The sequence below is a fragment of the Heloderma suspectum genome, chromosome 2, assembly GCF_057233095.1.
Source record: "Heloderma suspectum isolate Gila_16-S chromosome 2, 16-S_ref, whole genome shotgun sequence".
Taxonomy (NCBI): domain Eukaryota; kingdom Metazoa; phylum Chordata; class Lepidosauria; order Squamata; family Helodermatidae; genus Heloderma; species Heloderma suspectum.
The window spans coordinates 316484190-316508162 of NC_139459.1; the positions used below are offsets into that span (position 1 = coordinate 316484190).

At 42.8% G+C, this 23973-nt stretch overlaps 1 protein-coding gene across 2 annotated transcripts in view; it reads left to right on the top strand.

The window, feature by feature from the left end:
- The first annotated feature begins 2806 nt into the window (after window positions 1–2806).
- The window catches only part of CRBN (cereblon), a 51466-nt gene continuing 30299 nt past the window's right edge, over window positions 2807–23973 (top strand). The window contains exons 1-4 of one of the 2 annotated variants that reach the window (XM_084840324.1): window positions 2807–2897; window positions 13427–13539; window positions 16591–16793; window positions 17493–17642. In XM_084840324.1, coding sequence (XP_084696450.1) covers window positions 2831–2897; window positions 13427–13539; window positions 16591–16793; window positions 17493–17642 — 533 coding nt within the window. In that variant the 5' untranslated portion in view covers window positions 2807–2830. The remainder of the gene's footprint in view (window positions 2898–13426; window positions 13540–16590; window positions 16794–17492; window positions 17643–23973) is intronic. The other variant, XM_084840325.1, reaches the window with a different exon arrangement.

A 23973-nucleotide genomic window follows, 5' to 3' on the forward strand; every position in this document is an offset into this window, starting at 1 on the left:
GATGAAAATCCTTTGCAGTCAATGACTGCCTGAAGTCTAGAACCCATGGACGTGACCAAATGCTGAGTTTCCTGCCTCAAAATGCTTTGCCAGGCCTTTACTGCAGCTGCCTTCAGCTGCTGCTTGTTTGTGGGTCTTTCTGCCTTCAGTCTTGTCTTCAGTAAGTGAGAAGCATGCTCTATTGGGTTGAGATCAGGTGACTGACTTGGCCATTGAAGAACATCACTTCTTTGCCTTGAGAAACTCTGGGGTAGCTTTTGCTGTATGTTTTCGGTCATTATCCATCTGCAATATGAAGAGGCATCCTATCAGTTTGGCAGCATTCGGCTGAATCTGAGCAGAAAGTATAGCCCTATACACTTCAGAATTCTTCCTGCTGCTTTGATCAGCAGTCAGGTCATCAATAAACACCGGTGACCCGGCTCCATTGGCAGCCATACATGCCCATGCCATAACACTGCCTCCACCATGTTTGACAGATGATGTGGTATGCTTTGGATCATGAGCTGTTCCTTTCCTTCTCCATACTTTTCTCTTCCTGTCATTCCGGTACAAGTTAACCTTGGTTTCATCAGTCCAAAGAATCTTATTCCAGAACCGGGCAGGCTTTTTAAAGTGTTTGCTGGCAAAGGCGAATCTGGCCTTTCGGTTCTTGAGCGTTACCAGTGGTTTGCACCTTGTTGTGAAGCCTTTACATTCATAAAGCTGTTGCTTGACTGTAAATGTTGACAATGACATGCCTACCTCCACAAAAGCGTTCTTGACCTGGCTAGATGGTGTGAAAGGGTTCCTCTTCACCATGAGCAGAATTCTGCCATCATCCCCTTTAGTTGTCTTCTGTGGTCTGCCAGGCCTTTTGCTGTTGCTGAGCTTGCCAGTTAATTCCTTCTTTTTCAGGATGTTCCAAACTGTTGTGTTGGCCACTCCCAATGTTTTTGCTATCTCTCTGATGGGTTTGTTTCCTCAGCCTAATGATGGCCTCCTTCACTCACATGGACACTTATTTGGACCTCATGTTGGGAGTTTGAGTGACCAGCTACCAAATGCAAATGTAACACTCAGAACCACCTCCAGGCCTTTTATCTGCTTGATTGGTCATGGGGTACCCAGGAAACAGGCCACACTTGGCTATGCAGCTGCTTGTCAGCCATTCCTTCCATTACTTATGAGCCACCAACTATGGGTGTGTGTGTATGCCACTGGCTGTACTTCCTTAATAGTTAGTGCCCCACTTTTGTCAAACCCCTTGAATTACAGCTGGAAGTCCTGACTTTGCCCCCATCTGGGTGTGTTTCCCTTCAACTTCAATGGGGTGGTGTACAGAGGCCAACTGCCAAAACAGTTATCCTTCTACCAATATTTCTGGCCCTGACTGTATATTTTAGCTTATTAAACCTTCTATAATTTTACTTTTGGACCATGCAAGGTGATTTACAATAGTTGTCTGATTCATCCTCACTCCATACTCAAATCACCAGTCCCTGGAAATGTGGGTAAATGAATGTAAATAAATATGTAAATGTTTATTTATAAAATATAAATATGTAAATGTGTTACATATGTTCTGAACTATTTGAGTATACGTAGCTAGAATATTAGTACTGAGGAACACTCTATGACAGGTACAGATTTCCACTTCACTATCAGTAGTCTTTAATTTCCAGCGATGGAATTCCCAGTAAACAGACACCTGCTGAGTTATGAACTCCCTAAATAGTCTTGGGCAAGTCATTTGTCTTTCATTCAGCCTCAGTTCTGCATCTTTAAAATGTGAGTATTAGGGTACAGTCCTATGCAAGTTTAGACAGAAAAAAAGTCCTACAACTCCCAGCATTCCCCAGCCTTAAAGTGCAATCTTATTCATGCCTACTCAGAAATAAGTGCCATTTAGTTCAGACGGACTTACTCCATGGCAAGTGTGTGCAGGGTTGCAGCCTCAATGACTACCTAACGGACTTTTTGGAGTGAGGTTGAATACAATAACTATTGCAAATCACTTTGCTTGCTTCAAAGGTGCTATAGGAAGTACTGAAAGCTTATAACACTTAGGATTTCTCCCTTTTTTCCCTCATCAAGAAGGTTCTTGTGCCTTCTGCAATTTAATGACATCTAGTCGGGAGAAGCAGCAAGGAAACCCAGTTGGATTTGTGCCTGAAAATTAGTCCTTAACGGTGCAATCCTATGCATTTTTTTAGACAGAAAAGAAGTCCTACAAGTCCCAGCATTCCCCAGCCAGCATAGGCTGGCTGTGCTACCTGGGGAATGCTGGGAGTTGTAGGACTTTTTTTTTCTGTCGAAACACACACAGGATTGCGCCCTAAAGGTGCAAAAGTCACATGCGGTGCGTAATACAAATTTCTTTTACGAAACGCCGGAAAATGCTGTGCGTGTCTGTTATACAATAAGTATAAGCGTTCGTGGATTAAAACCCACCTCACCAGGTGCAAGATGCGTTACTCTCCGTTCTAGAGAGGTAGATGATATGATATCCAGAAATGCGTATGTGTACGACATGCGAGCCCAAGCAAGGGTGGAGAGAAAGAGAAATGGCAAGCCATGGGCTACAAAAGGCCCAGAAACGCAAGGCGACACCTCTGCGCCAAGCTCAGACGCATAACAGCGGTTTCTCACAACCAACAAGCCTGTCCCCGGAGAAAGCAATCCTGAGGGGAGCTGCAGGGCTCCCTCGGGCCGCTAGAAGCCGCTGCGGGGCAGCAGCGCCGCCGCAGCAGGAGCCGGATTAGACCTCCTCAAAGTGCCGCCTCCTTCCCTCCCTCCCTCCCTCCCTCGCCGGCGGCGCCTTCCCAGGCTCCTCTCCGGGTAAACAGCGATGGCCGCGGATGAAGGAGGCGGAGAACAGGAAAACAACATGGGGAACCACTTACAGCTCATTCCCGGTAATGGCCGCTCCCGCCGGGCGCCTCAGGCAGCGAGGCGTCTCCTCAGCGCAGTGGCGGAGCGAAGGGAAGCGGGTCGGGGTCGGGGGGCAGAAGCAGGAGGCCGGAGGGGTCTCCCTGGGATTCTGGGGGGCACTGGCCGGGCGCGCCTAGTCTGTGGCAGAGGAAGGGAAGCGGGGCGCCGGTGGTCCCAGGAAGGGCGGAGGAGCGAAGAAGGACCCTGGGGGACAAGCCATTGGGGGCGAAGGGCCCGAGGCGCTGGAGGGACTGGGGTGGGTTAGCCGGCGGGGGACGGGGCTTTGTGGGAAGGGAGCAGGAGCGGCAGGAGCCTGAAGGAAAGGCAGAGGGGGAGAGAGAAACTGGAACTGTGGCCACGGCATGGAAAAGAACAGGGCGGGGGATAATGGGGAGGTGGGTCGGGGAGAAAATAGGGGCGTGGTGTGCTGGAGTCCGGTGGAAGGAAGAGGTAGGTGTGAGACACGGAGAATATGTAACACGGGGGGGGGGTGATACTGAGGGGCAAAGCTGGGGTGTGTCTAGATTGTTACAGCTTTTGTGACAAGAGAAGGACAAATGCATTCAAAGGCAGAAACGGTGGGGTGAGGTGACACTAGTTCTTGAGGAATTATGTTTTATTTTTATGTCCCTTTTTTTTTTAAATAACACTGCAGACAGGTAGAAAATCAAATAAGGGTGCAATCCTGTTCATGTGCTGGCTGGGGAATGCTGGGAGTTGTAGGACTTTTTTTCTTTCAAAATATGCATGGGATTGCACCCTAAGTGATATTTTTATCCTTGAAGGGAGTTACAGTGAAGTATCTCTCTGTAGCTTCTCCAATTAAATTTCTGCCTGTCTTCTTGTTGTTCAGTCATGTCCGACTCTTTGTGACCCCATGGACCATAGCACGCCAGGCCTTCCTGTCCTGCACTCTCTCCCGGAGTGTGCTCAAGTCCATATTCATTGCATCAGTGATGCTATCTAGCCATCTCATCCTCTGCCATCCCTTTCTCCTTTTGCCTTCAGTCTTTCCAAGCATCAGGGTCTTTTCCAGGGAGTTTTCTCTTCACATTAGGTGGCCAAAATATTGGAGCTTCAGCTTCAGGATCTGTCCTTCCAATGAGCACTCAGGGTTGATTTCCTTTAGGATTGACTGTTAAAAGCATAAGTGCCCTGTCAGGAAGCCAAGCTCCTTGGTTTCATAGAATAGTTCATTATGGACACAGTCTGCTGTGCCCTGTGAGATGGGAGTGGTGGATGAATAGAAATGAAAGGGTAACTGTGTGGCAGAGGGACAAGGAACTGGGGTATTGAAAGGGAGGAGTAGGGATTTGTGGCATTGGGAGTGGGTGGAAGTCTGGGATATAGAGCCTGGAGTTAAGAAAATAGAGGGCTGAACCACTAGGAAAGAGAAAAGATTTTATGTTACTGAGTAAGAATGGTACTGGAGCTTGGGATAACAGGATCAAGTGGGGAATATGCTCTTTGGGGGCAGGGAGCAAGAACTGAAGTGCTGAAGTCAGGGAGAAAGGGATTGGCATTTGGGACATCTGGGAGATGCATTGAGCAGGGGGTTGTACTCGATGGTCTTGTAGGACCCTTCCAAACCTACTATTCTATGATTCTATGAGATGGAACATTGGAGACTAGAGGGAGAAGGAGGTATATTACTAAGGCCAGAAAGGGGAAAAATTGGGTGTTGTACTAGAGACAAGCACAAGCTGGCAGGGGTGCCTAGGGTAAAAACTAAAATGGGAGTCGGAAGCACAGGCCATTGGCTGACAAGGAACTGAGACAAGAAGAAATGTATTTGTGAGGTAGACTTGTGAGGTAGCAACATTAGAGCTTCCTTTTCAGGATCAGGCCAAAGGCACCTTCAGACCTCTGTCAAACAATGGACAGTCAAATGTCTCTTATGAGTGGGCATAGCACATCGGATGTTAGCATAAGAAAGCAAGAGGGGTTGGAACATTGGGGGGCACAATGGGAAGGAACTTAAAGTCTGGACTAGACAAGCATCCTGTTGCACCATGGCCAGTTCTGTGAAGTCCACAAACAGGTTGTGAAATAGCTTTCCCTCGATGCCCTTTGATCCCCACCAGTTGGTATTCAGAAGTACACTGCCTCTGAACATGGATGATCCACTTAGCTAACATAGACCAAATGTGTAAATAAGCCCAAGCTAATTTACTTGCAAAAAACAGTTGTAACCCATTTTTCCACGCTGGCTGTGGAGGAAGGGAGCCACCCTCCTCTGTGGCCAGCATGGGACCGCAGGCTACTGGCTTCTTAACATGCTACCAAAAGAATTGCCTTCTCCCAGGTGGCTTAGGGTGCAATCTTATGGGTTGTGCTCTGGGTACTCGTAAGTCCCTGAACTTGGACGCTTACGAGTATCCTATGCAAAGAGGGAGGCACCTTGTGCCTCCTGCGCTGTATTTTAACTAGACAGCTGATTTTGCCTGTCTAGTGGAGGCTTTAGGGAAGGGGAGGGAAGGAGGCTGGGGTGGTGATAGGAAAGGTAATAGGAATACCGCCCCAGTCTCTCCCCTCCCCCAGGAACACCCCCTTCTCCCCATATCTGTGTTCTGTTTACCGAGCGTGGAGAGGCAGCCAGTGTGGTTTTCTCCATTCAGGCTACAAGGGGGAGGGGAATGCAGTTTCCTAGCTCTGAGCTTGGAGCCCTGTCTTTGAGTGAACTTCGAGTTCAGTATCCAGGAACCAAGATACTGAAAAATCTTATGTCCCGCAGACACTGTCCAGGGTTGCTGTCTTAGTTTCTGTGTTGGCCACATCCTCTGCAGCCAGCAGTTATTCTACAATGGGAGTATAACATTGCAAAAGAACAGCAAAGGGTTCTGAAAGAAAGAAAGAAAGAAAGAAAGAAAGAAAGAAAGAGAGAGAACCTTGGCTGTCAGTAGCATGTACATGCTCTTTGATATCTTTCTGAATACCGACTACTGTGTTAGCCTTTTTTCCCTGCCTCAGCACATAGTGGTTTTTTTCAGTGAGCTTTCTACTATGGCCCAAGTTGTATTTTCTGTTGTCATGGCAGTTCATCTAAGCCAGAAGCCATAGTATTTTATGATAGAGATGTATATAAACTAATCGTGTGTTGCATGAGAAAGTGATGAATCTAATGCCAATCTGTTTCATTAGGTGACTCTGGAAGGACATTTTCTCTCTCCACTTTCTTCGCACCATGCATTTTATAAATCTTTATCACAGCCTTCCCCAACCTGGCTCCCTCCAAATGTGTTGGACTGCAATTATCATAATTCTCAGCCAGTACTGGCTGGGAATTATGACAGTTGCTATTCAACATATCTGGAAGAGACGAAGTTGGGGAAAACTGCTATATCATGTCCCCTTAGCCATTTTTTTTCTAAAGGAAAACATCCTGAATGCTTTTTACTTTCAATATAGGAAAGGTACTTTATTTTGTTTGCTTTATTTGGCACCTTTTTAGCCTCTAGAATACTATCTTTGAGAGAAGACAGCTCTCAACTGTATACATATACTAAACATTGCCTCACAATTGATTTCTTTAAAAGCATCACAATACCGGGCATCTTATTTTCAATTGCTTTCTCAATAATTCCCTTTTCACCAGTACCACACACTGGCCTGGTTTGGACAGTCATTCTAGGCTTCATGGTTTATGAAGGTAGGAATGAGCATTGGGGTCAAATGCTCCTCCCTCACTTCTTCTACTATTGTGTGCCGGCTTGTAGTAAGCCAGAGTTCCCTGTTCACACCCAAACCAAAAAAAACTCTGGTTTAATGGTGGTTAATAAGCTAGAAAAATAACCCAGAATCACTTTGTGCTTTATGAAGCTTGAAATGATTGTCTGAATCTTCTCTTCAAGTTGTTTTCATTGAGCTATCCAGTGTGACACCAAGATCTTTCCTGCCTACTCACCACAAATTCAAACCTCATTCATTGTATATATGAGGGGTGGGAATGTGTGGCCCTCCAGATATTGGTCAACTGCAACTCTCATCAGCCTGAGCCAGCCAATAATGCAAAGCATTTGAAATGGCACAGATATGTAGGAAAAGTGTTACAATGTGCCTTGCTAAAGTGTCCCAGCTACTCCCAAGAAGTATTTATGACACTAGAGGAAGTGCCATCCCCACAGAAAACACCCATGACAGTTAGGGTTGCTAAGGAACAAATTAGCATTTTGGGTTACTTATTTATTACATTTATATTGTACTTTTCCCTCCCTGGAGTTCTCGGTGGCATGCATAGGGTTCCCAGGTGGCACTGATCAGGCCCAGGCCTGCTTACCTTTAGCATAATTACTGGGTGATGCGTCTGCCTTAGTTGGTTAGTTTGAGCACTGGTAAACTGTTTTTTTCCTCACCACAATAGATGTGCTTGCTAGGGGTCTGTCATTTGACAGTGAATTGATAACAGTGCTGTTCCCATGGTTAAGGTTTCTACTTGTCAAGACCCTTAGGGGAGCCAAAGATTTATGAGGAACAGAAGTTGCGGATATGTTTTATGGCTCAGGAGTTACAGAAGGATAGCAGAATCGCTTGTCTGATGGGATAAATAAGGGGAGCTCAGGAATTTAGCATCAGGAAGAAAAACATTCCGTATAGGAAGTTTGATGGTATGCTAAGATTGTTAAGTGAAGAATATAGTTTTTTAATAACTTATAAAGTGCCTAAAAATTTCTAGGTGCTGTACAGAGATTAAAACATAAGGGTCCTGGATTGGTTCCAGATTTAGTCATACTTAAACACACCCATTGGCTTCAGTCGGACTTAAACTGGTCATGAGTAACTTAAATTCCATTTATTTCAGTGTGTAAGTATGACTAAATCTGGTTCCAGTCCCCTGTCTGCAGGCTCACAATCTAATAAAATATGGTAACAAATGAAAAAAGAAATGGGGAGGGACGGAGGTAAATAGCTGATGTGGTGCAGTGGTTAGAGTGTTGGACTATGACTGGGGAGACCCAGGTTCAAATCCCCACTCAGCTATAATGCTCACTAGGTGACCTGAGTCAGGTACTCTTCGTAACCTAACCAACCTCACATGGTTATGAGGGGGAAATGGGTGGGGTGGATCATTTATGCCATCTTGAGTTCCTTGGAGGAATGGTAGGATATAAATGCATGATGATGAATAATTAAAAACAAGAAAATTCCAGTACTATTTTTTAAGTTACATAATTTTTCTTCTAGTGATCAGCTGGAATGGCTACTGTGGAAATTGTTTTAGAGGAAATGAAATGCCATAGGTTTGGCTATGATGAATTTGTGGATTCTGCTGTCGTCATTTAATATAAACTTTGATTCTGTTTTTTTAAAAAAAGCCAAACATGTTTAAAACATGTCTGTTGGGGTGTTAAGTAGCAGACCATGTGTTGTTGGAATGGGTTGCTTTGGGCTTGGAAGTGCTGAAGTGTCAAGAGAGGCCACCTTAGGGTAATAAATGCTAGTTTGCTTTGGTTAAAAAAAAAAAATGCTGCTGTGTGCATTAACTTTTATTTTCATCTGGTTAATCCTTTAATGTTTGTAGTCATAGAACTGTTTGTTATTTCACCTGGGGCAATGGAAACATGGTGTCTAAGAAAGAATGTGCACACAAATAACTGGACACTCAAGTGACACACAAATTCCTCTCCATGTTCAATGAACATTCAGAGAGGGACACATAAGATAGCTCTGCACTCCTCCTCTTCCCTCCCCTAATGAATATCCAGTGGGTGTTCATCAGAAGAGTCAGCATGCGGTTCTAGCAGTGGTCAGGGGTAGGTAGGCCTTGTGGGCCCCACCTCTTTTCTTTCAGTTTGTGGAAGAAGCCATGTGTACCCCTCTTTAGTGAGCCTTCTTTAGAAGTAGGGATGAGCTAAAATGTTGAATTATTCAAAATGAGAAATGTGGAGAGGGACAGGCATTTGTACACCTATAACTGGAAAAGTAGTTAGGCCTTGCTCAAAAGAAGTGGCATTCATGTCCTGTGCTGGTGGAGGTGCAAACAAAACAGTTTTATATAAGAAATATAAGATAATTTGTGCAACTTAAGATAATTCATGTATCAATAAATGCCCTTGATCTTTTTTTTTCCTCCCACCCTCTTAGGGCACAATCCTATGCATTTTTAGACAGAAAAAAGTCCTTCATCTCCCAGCATTCACCAGCTATACTTTTTTCTGTCTAAACATACATAGGATTGCATCCTTAGTGGCATAAGTGGCAACCTGCACCTTGACGCAATCAGAGAATATCATATGCAATAGGGTGAGGTTTGCTACTGACTTTGGGCAGGGTTCTGTCCTCAGGTTTTGGTCCTGCTGGCTCAGTAAAAAGCTCCAGCCCTGTTTAATGTAGTTGTAGCATGTCATAGTTGGCAGTGGAGGTATAACGGAGCCACTCTGCTAATGCATCTGCTCACTCCTTCAAACTTTATTTTTATTTAAGAGATGTATACCCCACCCTTCAACAAGTTCCAGGACAGCTTAGATTCCCAGAGAGGCTTTCCAATTTGCAATTGCAAAACAAACAATACAACTGCTAATCGTTAGCAGTAAAGTGTGGATTTCCAGTTTTATTCAGAAAAACAATTGTTACAGTCTTCCCCTAAGCAGACCATAAATATGTTAAAGTTCCTCCTTGTGAAATTAGTTATGAAATGTTGAACATAATGTGGTGATCAATTCAGATCAATTCAGCCAGTTCACCCAGCATAAGGGTGGTTTAGTAAGCCATGGTCGCTTGTTAACCACCCAGTGCGTGCTAGCTGGATTGACATAATTACCGCTCGCCAGCATGTCTTATTATGACATCTAAACCTGGTGCGAGTGGTTGGTTAGTGTGGTCAACAAACCACCCAGCAACCCTAAAACAGACTATGGGTTCTGGGTTGTTTGTTAACCACCTACCCTTTCCCATTTCAGACATCACAACAAGCTTCACCAGTAAGAGGTAATTATGTAAATCCGGCCGGCATGCAACCAACATAAGCATGGGGCTTATTAACCACCCTTGTGTTGTGCAAACCAGGTCAATAAAAGCAAGAACAAAATGTTCATCAGTGGGCTTCATATTAGAAATCAAACTGACCCCGGCTTGAGTTGGAACAGAATAATCCCTTATCAAATGTTAAATGTAGTTAGCAGTAGTAGTATTCAGTTGAAATGTTTTACTTGGAATATACTTAAAGGAAGTAAATGAATAAAGTGAGGAGGTAGCCAGATTGGGATGGCTGGAAGCATTGTGACTTGAAAATGCTTTGTCCTGTGTTTGTTGACAGTAAAGTGGAGAAGTAATGAGGAAGGATGAGGGAAGGAAAAAGCATACTGCAGTTAGTCATGAGGAATAGAGTGGTTTACATGGATATTGTTGCAGACATGGCCATTAAATAATGAAACTGAAAGTGAGAAGATTGTGACTACAAGTTGTTTTTCAAATGTTTTCCTGTAATACGTTTTTTGCAAGTTAATCAGTAGGATGTATGTTCTTACAAGTCTCCTTAGTATTAGTCTAGTGTTCTTGAAGGAATGCTCAATCCAAATACAGTTGCATATCTTTAAGAAGAAGGTGGATTCATTTAATAAAAAATGTAGGACTTGGTGGGGCTAAGGACAACTTGGTTTGGTCTGCAGTTTGTAGCTTGACTTTATGCTCTGAATCGTTTGTTTTGATCTATTAAATTATTTTTTGCTACTGGCATCCCTAACATGGTGCACGTTGTTTTGTCTTTCCTATCTGCTGGTAGTGCAACATAATTTGAATAATATGAGTTATTGAGGGAGCAATCCTATGGCCACTAGACAGTGGCTGCATGTCCGTAGGATATGTTGTTTTCCAGGAACCGACTTCCCCCCACTTCCATGCTGCCTTGGAGGCAGCGCAGAACAGCCCTGTCCTCTGCGCTCGCAAGAGGAATGCAGAGCGGCTGGAAAGGGGCGTGGCTGGGGGCGTTCTGGGGTGGGGAGAGTGTAACTGTCTGTACGACACATCCTGTGTGTCATACAGCAGTCTCCTTCCCACTCCCTCCTCCCGCGGCTAGACAGCCTCAATCAGCTGTCTAGCCAAAAAAGCAGGGCAGGAGAAGCATGGAGGGAACGATCCCCTCCGTGCTTCTCCTGCCCTGCTTTGGATAGGCGATCGCCTCCGTGTTTGGAGGCAGCCGCCTATCTAGATAGGATTGCTGCCTGAGTTGGTAAGTGGGAGATTCAGCCTTGGGGAAAATAACTGAACTAGAAGAGTAGTCTCAATTTTCTGACTTAGGCTCACTTTTAAGTCCAACCTGAAACATGAGGCCATTCTAGTTTTTCTAAATATCTGTTCTTCTCTAAACACACACACACCCAAGCAATGAAGAGGATGATATTTCTGGTGCTGCCCTCCTGAGGTTGGTATAAACCCACTCATTGGTCATGAAGCCAACTTGAAGTTTCACGAACAAGCATGTTCTGGTGATTTCTGCATCCACTGGAGTCTGTCCTGAATCTGTAGGTTTACAATCCAATCCACATCTCTGTCAGAGCCTTCATAATTGGCCTTGGCTATAAACTGTGGCTGTCAGAGCTGGCCAATTAAAAATATTACCATCCCCCAGATGTAAAAGGACACCTTTGTTCTTGTAGCACTTGAGTATCACAAGATTTGTGTTATATCACAAAGATGAATAAACATTTAGATGTTTGCCATGCATTTGAGATATTTCAAATGTGTGTGAAATCTTAAGATGATACAGAGCAAGCAAGGTTTGTGTGGTTTAATCCACCTGTATGTAAGAAGACCGAAGTGATGGTCTTTTGGTTTTTTTCCATTATGCCACTGCAGTAAAATGAGTCATCTCTCTTCACAGGCTTAAGGCTCCCTCGGCCAACATGCAGCACAGTTAGGTTGCTGCTTTCTTTTCTCATAAAAATAAGGGAAAGTGAGGAAACAAAACAGTTACTGTAAGGCAGACTTAAGGATGAAACATGTCAAAATTAAATGGCAACATATTTTACAAGGTTGCATCCACTAATAGATCAAGCATGGAGAGAGAAGGGTAAAGTTTAAAACAGATGTAGATAAGATTGCCTCCCCCAAATGGACACTATGCATGAAAATATAATGAAAGCTGACACTGCTTGATAAAGTATTTATGAAAAAGTGAAAACATGATAATGATGAGCCACGCTATGTTCGAACAGTATCAAAACGATTACTGCAGTGTTTTCAGAATCCAAAATTCAATCTTAAGTATTGTTGCAGCTGTAGTGGTGTAGTGAAAAAATACCATTTTGACTGCCTTGCAATTTAAACACCATTTTTACATTGGGTTGGATCTAGATTGGCCACTCCATGGACAGAAGGGCTCCTTTCTCTTTGTGGAATGCACAAGGATCCAGCAGAGGCTCCCTGCTAGAGAAAGGAGGAGGCGATCTTCACAGATTTCCCCTTCAGTCCCTTGCATTGATTGTCGTGTAGTTCTGCAGGGTCCCCAGTCCTCCAGAGCAGCTTTGCAGAAGGCTTTTAATTGGTTGCATACTGTTCATTTATTTTACTGTATTTTTAATTGTGTTTTTAATTTATTTGTATTATGACTGTATTAATATTTGCCTTATTGTTAGCTGCCTTGAGTGCCATTTTTTGGTGGAAAGGCAGGAAACAAATCAAATAAATAAATGAATCACAATTAAATCCTTTGGATAACAATACTGACTAAAGGAGAAGAGATTTTATTCTAAGATCCTGCTCCTGGCCTCCCCATCATCTGCAGTATTGTGCATGGACCCTGCGTATGGAGCTTTTCCTCTTGTGGCACCAATACATTGGAATGCCATGCCAAAGGAAGTGCGCCAGACCCCATAGCTGCTTGCCTTTTGATGAGCAGCCAAGATGTATCTGTTTCAGTGGTCATTGTTGGGCATGGACCAAGAGGAATCAGAATCCCAGTTAATCCAGTATTGACTTGTATATTTTATTCTGATAATTTTAGATATGTTTTAATTTTTGTGTAGGAGTTGGCTTCTTTGAATATTTATACAGAAAGGCGAGATAAAGATGCTGAAAATGAATAATCTCCAAATGGTCTGGGATCTTGGTGAACTGCATGTTTCCATACAGAATAATTAATGAATGAATAAAGTAAATAAAATCCTGTGTAATGAAACCAAATCACTCTTAACCAAAGCCTGGCTAGTAAGAGCAGGCCCAACTAGGAAGATCTTGAATTCCTTCCACAAATGAGAAATTTTAGGTTCCAGAATGCTGCATGTCTCAGAAATGTGACAAACTACACAGAGTGGGCAGTTCTGCACAGAGGTCCTTACTAAGAATACATCCTGAGTCATATGAGGGTAGATCAAAATGTTTTGTTGAAATGATAATTCCTCCTAAAACACATTTTATTAGCATATGGGCAATCATAACCTTTCGCTGCAAAGTACAAGTAAAAAAGTTACTATTGTCTTTTTTTCAAAAAGCTTTTCATAACATTGACTATTTCTGGCAGTGTAACACTTGTGGTTTTATTTTGGTTTTTTTACTTTAAAAAATGTTTTGGACTTGTTAGCAGAGAGTGAGGAAGAGGATGACGTTGAAATGGAAGTTGAAGATCAAGACAGCAAGGAGGCTGAAAAGCCAAACACCATTAATTTTGATACTAGTCTGCCAACATCACATGTGGTATGTATTTCATAGTGATGTTCTTTCCTTGCCATCTTTGTTCCTTTGTTGTCCCATTTTTCTTCTGTGTTGTAAAACTCATGGTGCCAAGTATTTAATAAAATCTCTAAGTGGTTTACATATAAATATTAAAAATCACATTTAAAATACACTATTAAAAACTATGTCAGCTTCAAAATGGTAAAAGCAAGACAAGCAATACAGTAAAATGGAGCAGCATATGATTAATTGCAATAAATTACAAGCCAGACAGAGCCTGGGTGAACAAGTGCGTTTTCAGGAGGCGTTTAAAACAGATCACATTTTTTGTCTCCCAGACTGTGTGTGGCATTTCAGAGAGTGGGCACCGTCACCAAGAAGGCCTACCTTCAAAATATTTCATGGTGACATGCTGTTGGTTGTGGACAGCTTCTCCTGACTCAACTCTTACAGCGAAATAGAGCTGGGTGTCATCAGCATACTGATGACACCTTGCCCCAAATTTCCTAATGATGTCATATAGATATTGAACAAGGGGGGGGGGGAGATTGTCCCCTATAGCACCCCACAATTCATCTGCCAAGGAGCTTGGGCACAGTCACCCAGTGCTATTCTCAGGAACTTTCCCTATAAGTAAGAACTGAATCACCATAAAATGGTGCCCCAGTTCCATTCACCACTCCCCTGATTCAACTGGTCAGTCGCCCACAGCTAGCTCGAAGAAGCCATGATAAAGAAGGGTTGAGAGAGCATGTGGTGGGCTGAATAGTTGCAAGCGTCTTGTCTACATCCTGAAGCTCCAAAAACTGAAACTGATCCCACAAAACAGAACAAGACAATACACTAGACACCGCAACAGACATTGTATCAATAGCAGTGCTCAAGTCAGCATGAAGATGGGCAATTTTGTCCTTGGAAGTGTCTTGCGAACTCTTCACAGCAAGCCTCCAAGAGTTCCTGTACTGGATTCACTGGGGTAGATGAAAGCAGTCCCTGAACAAATTGGAAAAGCTATCTGGACAGCTACTCAAGGATGCAAGTAGCCATCCAGCTGAGCTTTTCCAAGTGGTTCGGAGGGTTTTAATAGCATGTTCAAATAGTTTAGGCTCCCTATATTTAGGGTATAATTTAACCCACTCTATCCATTGATAACAGTAAGAGTACTGTTTTTCTGCCAGTACTCTTATATATTATGACTGGATTTGAATATGCAAGCAGGTAAGAAATATAATCAGTATTTTGTATTTCTCTGCGCTCCACCCTACCCTCATTCAATTTCAACTACTTAGACCCATGTGAGGCCTTTCCTTGCCTTCTCCTGCACATAAGGTGAATGTACCACCACCTTCCCATCTGCCTACACATAGCCTTCCAGGATACCTGGTAGAATGGGCTACTTTCAAAACTCAAATCATGCAAGAGGCATGTGACATACACTGAAAATCTGCATCTGACACTCTTTACACAGAGAGAGACTAGAAAGGCTGGAATCTGGTAGGCTCAAAGCACTGCATATTAAAATAATTTTTTTAAACCCTGCTATATCTGTGCCTAACTGGTCTGGTATTTCTTCATTAAATATTCTGAGTTATAATGAAATAATCACAGATGGTTAGAATTCAAGATTTGAAGGTATCCAGAAAGGGTGTGATTTACCATTTATGTTTGAGCTCTGATTTTTTTTTTACTTCAGGCTAGAAACACGGAACTAAGTCCAGTTATAACAATGAAGAATCTTGTAGCACTTTAAAGGCTAACAAATTTATTCTCGCATAAACTTTCATGTTTACTTCATCAGATTCATGAAGTGTTAACCTCACATTGGTGGATTTGTATACACCTTGTTTTACCCTTAAAGGCAGCCTAGAATTAATTTTAAATAAATAAAAAATAATGTCTTCTGACCACATGGTTTACATTCTCTCCCCCAACCCAACCTGGCATACGTATACAAATCTGCCAATTTGAGCTGAACAGTTCATGCATCTGATGAAGTGGTCAGTGTCCATGAAAACTTATGCCAGATAAATATGTTAGACTGCTGCAGCAAAAACACTTTAAAGACTAACACAGCTACCCCTCTGGAAATTAATTAGTTATGTTCATGTATTTGTGCAATCTTGTGCAGAATCATGAGAACTGTTATAGTATGTATCTATTAAAGCAGGTGTTCTCAAACTTTCTACTCCCAGGGCCCACCTGAGAGAGCTGAAAATGATTGAGGCCCACCAGTCACAAAATGGTAGTGCAGGGTCAGAGAAGCCACAAAATTGTGGTAGTTGGAGGAGGAGTTTGGCATAATCAGCTGACAGTTATGGATAGAATTTGATATTGATACCTAATCCCTTTTTTAGAAATGGCTAAATTATTTTCCGGAGATAGTAGGGAGTTCCATATCTTTCCTCAAATGAACTACAGACATTGGCTCTGGAGGTATCATTACTCAGTCTCTCTGCTTCACACAGAATTTGCTGATCCAGAGTCTCTAAGTAGAAAATACTTTTTTATTTTATATTGTTTTCCTCTCCCACCCAATGAGTTTCAAAGTATTCTCACTCCTCTGCTGTCATTTCTTCTTCCTTTCCCCTTTCACATAACTTGTACCCTATATGCAACTGCCAGTTTCTTTCATCTCTCCTTCTTGCTGCATTTACATTCATTTCCTCCTTATTTTCATCCTCTTTATTCCCTGTTTTAAAAAATAATAATTATTAAAAAGAATAGCCTTGCTCTCTAACCAACTTCCACTGCCACACCTATCTATGCAGTGTGCATGGTGTGGCCATGGTGCAGCGTGGTCCAGCAAAGAGGCACTGGGCAGCCTGAAGCCCCACCTGAAAGTGGATTGAGACCCACTGATGGGTCCTGTCCCACAGTTTGAGAAACTGTGCAAACTCTTCTATTGGCACTACTGCAAAGATGGAAACTACTAGTGGTTATATTTATTTCTTGGTTCTTTGGGTCCAACCCATTCATTCCAGGGCTATTGTCTTAATTTTTGCATTTATAAATTGCGAACGAATTTGAAGCTCTCCCACTGAATTGTGACTTTTGTTTTAAACTTTTGGAAAGTATTTAGGATCAGATATGGAAGAATTTCATGGAAGGACTGTCCATGATGATGACAGTTGTCAAACAATTCCGGTCTTACCCCATGTGATGGTAATGTTGATTCCTGGGCAAACATTGCCTCTTCAGCTCTTTCACCCCCAAGAGGTTAGCATGGTGCGGAACTTAATACAGAAAGACAGAACATTCGCTGTTCTCGCATACAGGTGAATATGTAAATGGTCTTGCAATTCTGTAGAACTGATGTTATATCTGTAGAAACAGTAAATAGAATACTATGGACTATGGCATTGCAGTTTCATATTCATATTGCAAGACTCATTGGCTGCAGTCCAGAGCTTCTTGGAGTGCTATAGCACGCATTCTAAGCCCCACCTGAGTAGAGGTTGCCCCATTAACTTTAGTATCAGAAAGTGATTTAAACAGCAAGTGGGGTTGAATGCATAAATCATTACCAAACACAAGTGAAAGAGGCAATCCCTACTTTTGCAGAGCACTGCCTGAGCAGCTGAACTCATTGCCACATATTTCTATACGAAAAAAGTTGCTGGCTGTACTCACAACATTTTAACATCACCTTTCAAAGCAATAGAAAATCATGGTAAATATAGGTAACATTCTACCCTTTAGTGTGTTTTGATAGCATATTTTAAAGCTGCTCATATTTTCACAATATTGGACTTAGATTGTCATCGTATGAACATTTTTATATTTCTGTTAAAACAGGATATTGAATACTGCTGTACCACAATTACATTTTTCGGATGGTAAAGAGAAAAGGAAATTTGGGGCTGGGGAAAAAATGGAGGAGGATTATGGAGGATTTTTAATGATAGTAGGTACTCCTAAAATGAATGTTAAGGCAGGTAACACAATATTTTCTAATGTGTTTGATTTTTTGTTAGCAATATACTTGAAAGAGAAGCACATTTTGGAACAACAGCTGAAATTTATGCCTACCGAGAAGAACAGGAGTATGGAATTGAAACCGTCAAAGTAAAAGCAGTGGGAAGACAAAGGTTTAAAGTGCTTGAAATAAGAACCCAAGCAGACGGGTAAGAAAATGGGGAGCAATATGTTGTTGAACAGGGGAACCTGCTAATAGATTTTTATAATCATATAAGTATGAAACTCTCAACTTCTGTCTTGCTTAATTTCTCCTTACAAGCTGATGTTACAATAGTATGGTCTTAAGGTCAGTGATTCTGTGTAATTGTTTTGTTCACTGCAACAGCTAACACACACAAGCACCATATTAGTGTTTGGTAGTAATCAGCATAAAAATGCTAACATTTTTTTAAATATAGCTTTTCTCTGCAGCTGATTGTCCCTATCCACTTGGCTTGTGAGCAAGGCAAGATGTGTGTGTTGAAGTAGGGGAGGGGAGAAAGTAGGTTAGTAATTTGAAGCAGATTAGCAAGGGTTTCTGACTCCCAATTGTTTAACACAGCACCAGGCTTGCAGGATCTACTTTGTTTTTGACTAGAGCGCTGAGATCTACCAACCAGAGCCAAGTGCAAAATAGTGGTTCAGGGGGCAGGCATACCCTCTGAATTAAAGAACAGGAGTTTGTTTTCAGTATCAGAACTGAGCTCACAGTCCCTTCAAACAAAAATCCACCCCCAGTTTTCCCTCAAGCCATCTTAACTTTCAGCAACATAATTTTTGTAATGCATCTTGTAATTGTTGCCATTGTTAAACTAGTGGGAGTCAGACACTGTTGCTGATCTACTGCAAATCACCCAAAGATCTGAAGTCTGCCCACCCTTGTGTTAGAGGCTAGACTACATGACTGTTTTTACAGCATGATTTCCTTTATCTGGACTGACATAGGTAATTGATATACTTAAACATTATCCTTAGGTGTATAATACCTTGTCATGTCAGAATCATTCTATAAATTTGTCGATTTCTAAAGATCTTCTCCTGGAAATGTCTTGAGAGATATCAAAAAATACTGTTTTATTTTAATGGTAATTCAGTTAAGCTTTGGTGCCCACACACACAGATGCCTAATAGCTTAGGGAAATAATTTGGCCACACTTCCAAGCTCTCCTACTGATGAGTGGGCACAAGCAGCGAAACTTAAGTGGGGGAATCCTGATGGTAATACTGTAAGGGCCATTGGCATAGGTCAGAAAAGATGGGTGGGCGTTATTTGCTACCTGTCTCATTCCCAAATATCTCTTTCGTATGGCAGAGAAGCAGGTTCAAGCCCCATCCCATGACATAATGTGTACATATGCCCACTTCATTCTATTTTACCCTCTCCAAACCAGAGGTAGATGGGGAAGAGCCAGCGCTTGTGCTACATGTTACCTTGCTTGTGGAAACTTACATGGTATGTTGCCCACTTCTCTGCCATGTGAGGAGGATCTTGGGCTATGTAAACCAGCCCAGTGTATGCTTTGATAAGCTAAATAAAAGCGGACGTCTAGAATTCTATAATACCTTTTGATGAAGCAGTGCATTTATTATTTTTTGCAGCGGTTCTAAAAACCACATTGCCACTTCTACAGTATTACTGATAAGTTTTGCATTACAGATTTTGTTAACAAATTTATTTATGGGAATGTTAGAAAATATTTAGTCTACCTTTGTCTCTCAGCACCACAGAACTAGAAGAGGATGAGTAGTAATAAAATATTTATGTTGAATAGATAATATATGATTCATGTGCTGGGAAAAATATCATTAATAGCCAGCAACAGAATATTGAGTTAATATAGATGTATGGTTAAAAACGGTCTCTAGACTTAATGCAACTCAAGAAAGTATATGCAGTTCTAAGATTAATGACCATCTGTGACCCTTGGCTCTGCTAGCACATACAATAAAGTGGGATATGATAGGGATAGTGGGAGCTGCTTTATTTTTCACTTTGGGGCTGGTTTTTTTTTTTTTTACAATCGCAATGCTGGAAAGAAACAATCAAATTCCTGCCATTAACCAGGATCTTCCTGGTATCAAACCATGCTTGTTGCACAGATCCTTCTAATCTAGTCTGGTCAATGTACCACAGTCGTTAAGAAGGCTGCATAAGGTGCCCTATGCCAAAGGTACCAGCTCAGTTGAAGGAATAGTTCAGTAACCAATCATAAGTTCATGTTGCAAACCAGAGTTAAGGAGATTTCACTGAGGGTGTAATATGCTGCTTGGGGTTTATTGCTCTGCCCCATGGCAACTGTGTTATGGAGCTCTGTCAGGAGTGCTTCTGAGTGCTGGGAGTGGGAGAGTAGTTCAGATTCTGAAGAAGAACCACCAGACATGGGGGAGGTATGTTCCCAGGCAGTTGCAGACATGGCTAGGCAGGCTCCTCAGGTTTCAAAGGTCCAGCTGCAGGAGGAGGTTCCCTCTTCAGTGGACAGGGAGAGGGGGGGTTTGAGGAATCTGAATTAATAGATGCAAGGCGCAGATGCAGAGCCAAGAGGGAGATGGCCGGGGCGGAACTTAAAAAGTCTACCCGATTGGCTCTGTGTGAACAGCAGTTCTTAGCAGCCTCACGAGAGAGAGAGAGAGAGAGAGAGAGAGAGAGAGACCTCCCTCCACCCCTTAAGTTAGACTAGTGAAACCAACTTTCTTTCAAACGTGGGCAACTTTCGTAGCTATCTTTTGAACCCCCTGAAGGCATTTCCTTGTAGACTGAGAGTCACAGAAAATTTGCATCTGTATGACCCTTTGAGGTCATAGAATCATAGAATAGTAGGGTTGGAACGGGCCTACAAGTCCATCGAGTCCAACCCCCTGCTCAGTGCAGGAATCCAAGTCAGAGCATCCCTGACAGATGGCTGTCCAGCCTCGTCTTGAATGCCTCCAGTGTGGAGAGCCCACTACCTCCTTAGGTCTTTGGTTCCATTGTCATATTGCTCTAACAGTCAGGAGGTTTTTCCTGATGTTCAGCCGGAAACTGGCTTCCTGTAACTTGAGCCCATTATTCCGTGTCCTGCACTCTGGGATGATCGAGAAGAGGTCCTAGCCTTCCTCTCTGTGACAACCTTTCAAGGACTTGAAGAGCGCTATCATATCTCCCCTCAGTCTTCTCTTCTCAAGGCTAAACATGCCCAGTTCTTTCCGTCTCTCTTCATAGGGCTTTGTTTCCAGTCCCCTGATCATCTTTGCTGCCCTCCTCTGAACCCTCTCCAGTTTATCTGCATCCTTCTTTAAATGTGGTGCCCAGAACTGGACACAGTACTCCAGATGAGGCCTAACCATTGCTGAGTAGAGGGGAACTAGTACTTCCCAGGATTTGGAAGCTATGCTTCTATTAATGCATCCCAAAAGAGCATTGGCCTTTTTTGCAGCCACATCACATTGTTGGCTCATATTCAGCTTGTGATCAACAACAATTCCAAGATCCTTCTCGCTTGTACTGTTGTTGAGCCACATATCCCCCATCTTGTAACTGTGCATTTGGTTTCTTTTTCCTAGGTACAGAACTTGACATTTATCCCTATTAAATTTCATCCTGTTGTATCAAGATCACTTTGAATTTTGTTTCTGTCTTCCAAAGTATTAGCTGTCCTGCCCAATTTTGTGTCATCTGCAGATTTGATCAGCATTCCTTGCACCTCCTCATTAATAAAATTGTTGAAGAGCACTGGGCCCAGGACTGAGCCCTGCAGTACCCCGCTTGTTACCCCTCCCCAGTTTGAGAAGGTCCCATTGATAAGCACTCTTTGAGTCCGATTCTGTAGCCAACTGTGGATCCACCGGATCGTTGTTTCATCTAGGCCACTTCTAGCTAGTTTGCTCATTAGGATATCATGGGGCATTTTGTTGAAAGCTTTGCCGAAGTCAAGGTATATTATGTCTACAGCATTCCCACAGTCCACAAGGGAGGTTACTTGATCAAAAAATGAGATCAGATTTGTCTGGCAGGAATTGTTCTTGACAAATCCATATTGGCTTCATGTAGTCACTGCATTGTTTTCAAGGTGGTTACAGATGGATTGCTTTATCATCTGCTCCCGAATTTTCCCAGGGATTGATGTCAGACTGACTGGTGTGTAGTTCCCAGGTTCCTCCTTTTTACCCTTTTTGAAGATAGGGACAACATTAGCCCTCCTCCAGTCATCTGGCACTTCACCCGTCCTCCATGATTGCTCAAAGATAATAGACAGTGGTTCTGAGAGTTCATCTGCCAGTTCCTTTATTACTCTAGGATACAGCTCATCTGGCCCTGGAGATTTGAACTCATTCCAAGTAATTACATATTCCTTGACCGTATGCCTATCACTCTCAAGCTGCAATCCTACCCAGTCAGCCTGTACTTCGCCTTTGCCAGGGGAGTCATAGACCCTCTTTTGGGAGAAGACTGAGCCAAAGTAGGAATTGAGCACCTCTGCCTTTTCTTTGTCATCTGTCATCATTTTGCCATCCTTATGTAATAGCTGAACCACCATTTCTTTCCTCTGTCTTTTACTATGCACGTAGCTGAAGAAAGCCTTTTTGTTGCTTTTAGCATCCCTCACTAACCTCAGCTCGTTCTCAGCTTTAGCCTGATGCCGTCCCTGCAATTCTATGCTACATGCCTGCACTCTTCCTTTGTAGCTTGGCCTACTTTCCACTACTTTCCTACTTCCTATATGTGTCCTTTTTTGTTTTCAGGTCATCTCTAAGCTTTTTGTGAAGCCACATTGGCTTCTACTGTTGTCTTCCACCTTTTCTCCTTATTGGGATTGTTTGTAATTGTGCCTTGAGAATTTCCCTTTTTAAAAGCTCCCACCCATCTTGGACTCCTTTTCTCGTTAGAGTCGCTTGCCATGGGACCTCACTTATCATTGTTATGAGTTTATTAAAATCAGCTTTCGTAAAATCCAGGGTACGCATTTGACTACACTCGGATTTTGCTTCTCTTAGAACCAAGAACTCAAGTATAACATGGTCGCTTTCCCCCAGAGTTCCTGTAACTGCTACTTTATCCACTAAGTCATCTCTGTTGGTTAGGATCAAGTCAAGGATAGCCAATCCTCTAGATCTTTCCTCTACTTTCTGTAGGAGGAAGTTATCCGCCACACAAGTCCAGAATTTCCTGGGGGGGGGGGGCATGTTTTGCAGAATTTGTCTCCCATCAAATATCAGGGAAATTGAAGTCCCCCATTACTACTACATCATGCTTCCTTGAAACATTGGCTCTTTGCTTTTCAAAAGTTTCATCCTCGTCTTCTCCTTGATTGGGTGGCTGATAGTAGACTTCGACCACCAGGTTCCTTTTATTCTTTGCTCCATTTATTTTAACCCAGATGCTCTCGATGGGGCTACCAAGCTCATCCTCCTGTATGTATTTTTAACATATAGTGCAACCCCACCTCCCTTTCTATTCCTCCTATTCTTTTTGAACAAGTTACATCCTTCAATTGCTGTATTCCAGTCATGAGAGTCATCCCACCAAGTCTCAGTTACACCTATCAAGTCATAGTAATGGATTAAAAGCCTCTTGTCTGTGTTTTGATTTAGCATTTGAAGTTCAGTGGGGGCAAAAGGAATCCTGACAAGCTCCTTGGGGCTCTATTTTATCCCCCATCCTTTTCAACATCTACATGAAACCACTGGGAGAGGTTATCCAGGGATGTGGGCTGAGGTGTTACCAATATGCATATGACAACCAGCTTTACCTCTCCTTTTAATCTAAAACAGGCAGTTGATGTTTTGAACTAGTGTTTCGGCAGAAAACTGGATACAGCTAATAAGATAAGACTCAATCCAGACATGATGGAGATACTTGTTGTGGGTGGTTTGTTTGTACAGTTAAGTGGTGGTCAGCCTGTTCTGGAGGGGGTTGCACTCCCCTTAAAGTAGCAGGTTCATTATTTGTGGGTGCTCTTAGACCCTCTTTGTCACTAGAAAATACTGAGGTGGTCCCAGTAGCTCAGAGCATGTTTTATCAGATTAGGCTGATATACCCGTTACAACTGCAACCCTACCTGGACACAGATAGTCTTGTGACAGTTATTCGCACTCTGGTAATCTCCTGTTTGGATTGTTGCAATGCAATATATGTGGAGCTGCCTTTGAAAATATCCCAGAACGTTCAGTTAGTCCATAATAGGGCAGCTAGAAGAACTGGCTGATGTGATTATATTATATCAATTCTTTGCCATCTACACTGGCTGCCAGGCTGTTTCCAGGCCAATTCAGAGTGCTTTAGAACCCTAAACAGCTTGGAGCCAGCTTACCTGAAGGAAAATCTCCTCCCATATCTAGCTAGCTATGGTCATCAACTGAAACCCTCTTCCAGGTGCCCCTGCCAAATGAGGTGAGGTGGGTGCCTATAAGAGAGGGCCTTCTCAGCGGTGGCACCCTGTATGTGGAATACCTTCTTCAAAGAGGTTTGCCTGGTGCCTACATTATGGTGTTTTGGGTGCCAGGTGAAGACCTTTTTATTCT